The 895-nt window shown below is 60.6% G+C and overlaps 1 protein-coding gene across 1 annotated transcript in view; it reads right to left on the bottom strand.

Annotated features, from left to right (window-relative positions):
* LOC127750645 (protein artichoke-like) overlaps positions 1-895 on the bottom strand; it is an 8,737-nt gene that overhangs the window by 1,753 nt on the left and 6,089 nt on the right. Inside the window, exon 9 of the mRNA XM_052272840.1 lies at positions 18-387. Coding sequence (XP_052128800.1) covers positions 18-387 — 370 coding nt within the window. The remainder of the gene's footprint in view (positions 1-17; positions 388-895) is intronic.

The raw sequence follows: 895 nt of genomic DNA, 5'->3' as shown, positions 1-895 counted from the left end.
TTCAATGATGCGGTTGCCGGCCAGGGACAGCTCCCGGAGCGCGGGCAGGTCGGCGAAGGAGGCGGAAGGCAGGATCTCGAGCTGGTTGTCGTTGAGCTGCACCACGGCGAGCGAGGGCAGGTCGCTGAGCGCGCACAGGTCCAGCACTTCCAGCGAGCGCAGCTGCTGGAGGCCGGCGTTCTCCAGCGCAGAGATCTGGTTGTAGGACATGTTGAGGTGCAGCAGGTGCGGCGCACCGGCCAGCGCCCCCGACGACACCTGTGCCAGCTGATTCTCCTGCAGCTCGCAGTGCATCAAGTTGGGCACGTCGCTGAGCGCGCCTTCAGATAACACTTGCAGCCGATTGCGCGCCAAATTCAACTGTTGCAGCGACGGGAGCGAGTGTATCTGAAAGAATCACACGAAATTTAAGTAAAAGCAACCATGATAGACTTGAACGTTACGTGCAAATGATAGTGGATTATTAAGTATTTGGCTGGTCATCGGGAAAATCAGAGGAACTAGGCAGATGGTCGTTGCAAGACACCTGCCCGGGACTTTAATCAAGGATCATATCGTCCCTCTCATCACTTCTCGTTGGTAGTTTAACACCACCCCCGATGACAACTATTTAGAAGGTGGAGAGGGCTACTGTAAACGAAGTCAGATCGGTTCAGCAGCGAGAGATATGGCGAGAAGTTTCACGTGTGTTGACGCGAGGCAGAGCCACCGTCGGCGGGGCCCCATTGGGGGACCGCCCGCTTGGGGGCCCCAATAGGGTCGCGCGGCGGGAAACCCGAGCTCGTATGAAAGGACCGCGCGCCGAGCCGCGCGCGCGTCATCGGCCTGGCCAACCGCGCGCGCCGCCGGCTCCCGCGGACCGCGCGGCCGCGCTTCCCCCACTCCTCGAGCCTCG

Source organism: Frankliniella occidentalis, unplaced genomic scaffold (assembly GCF_000697945.3).
Source record: "Frankliniella occidentalis isolate FOCC.00 unplaced genomic scaffold, Focc_3.1 Scaffold226, whole genome shotgun sequence".
In the NCBI taxonomy this organism is placed as follows: domain Eukaryota; kingdom Metazoa; phylum Arthropoda; class Insecta; order Thysanoptera; family Thripidae; genus Frankliniella; species Frankliniella occidentalis.
This window is presented reverse-complemented; position numbering and strand designations above follow the sequence as displayed.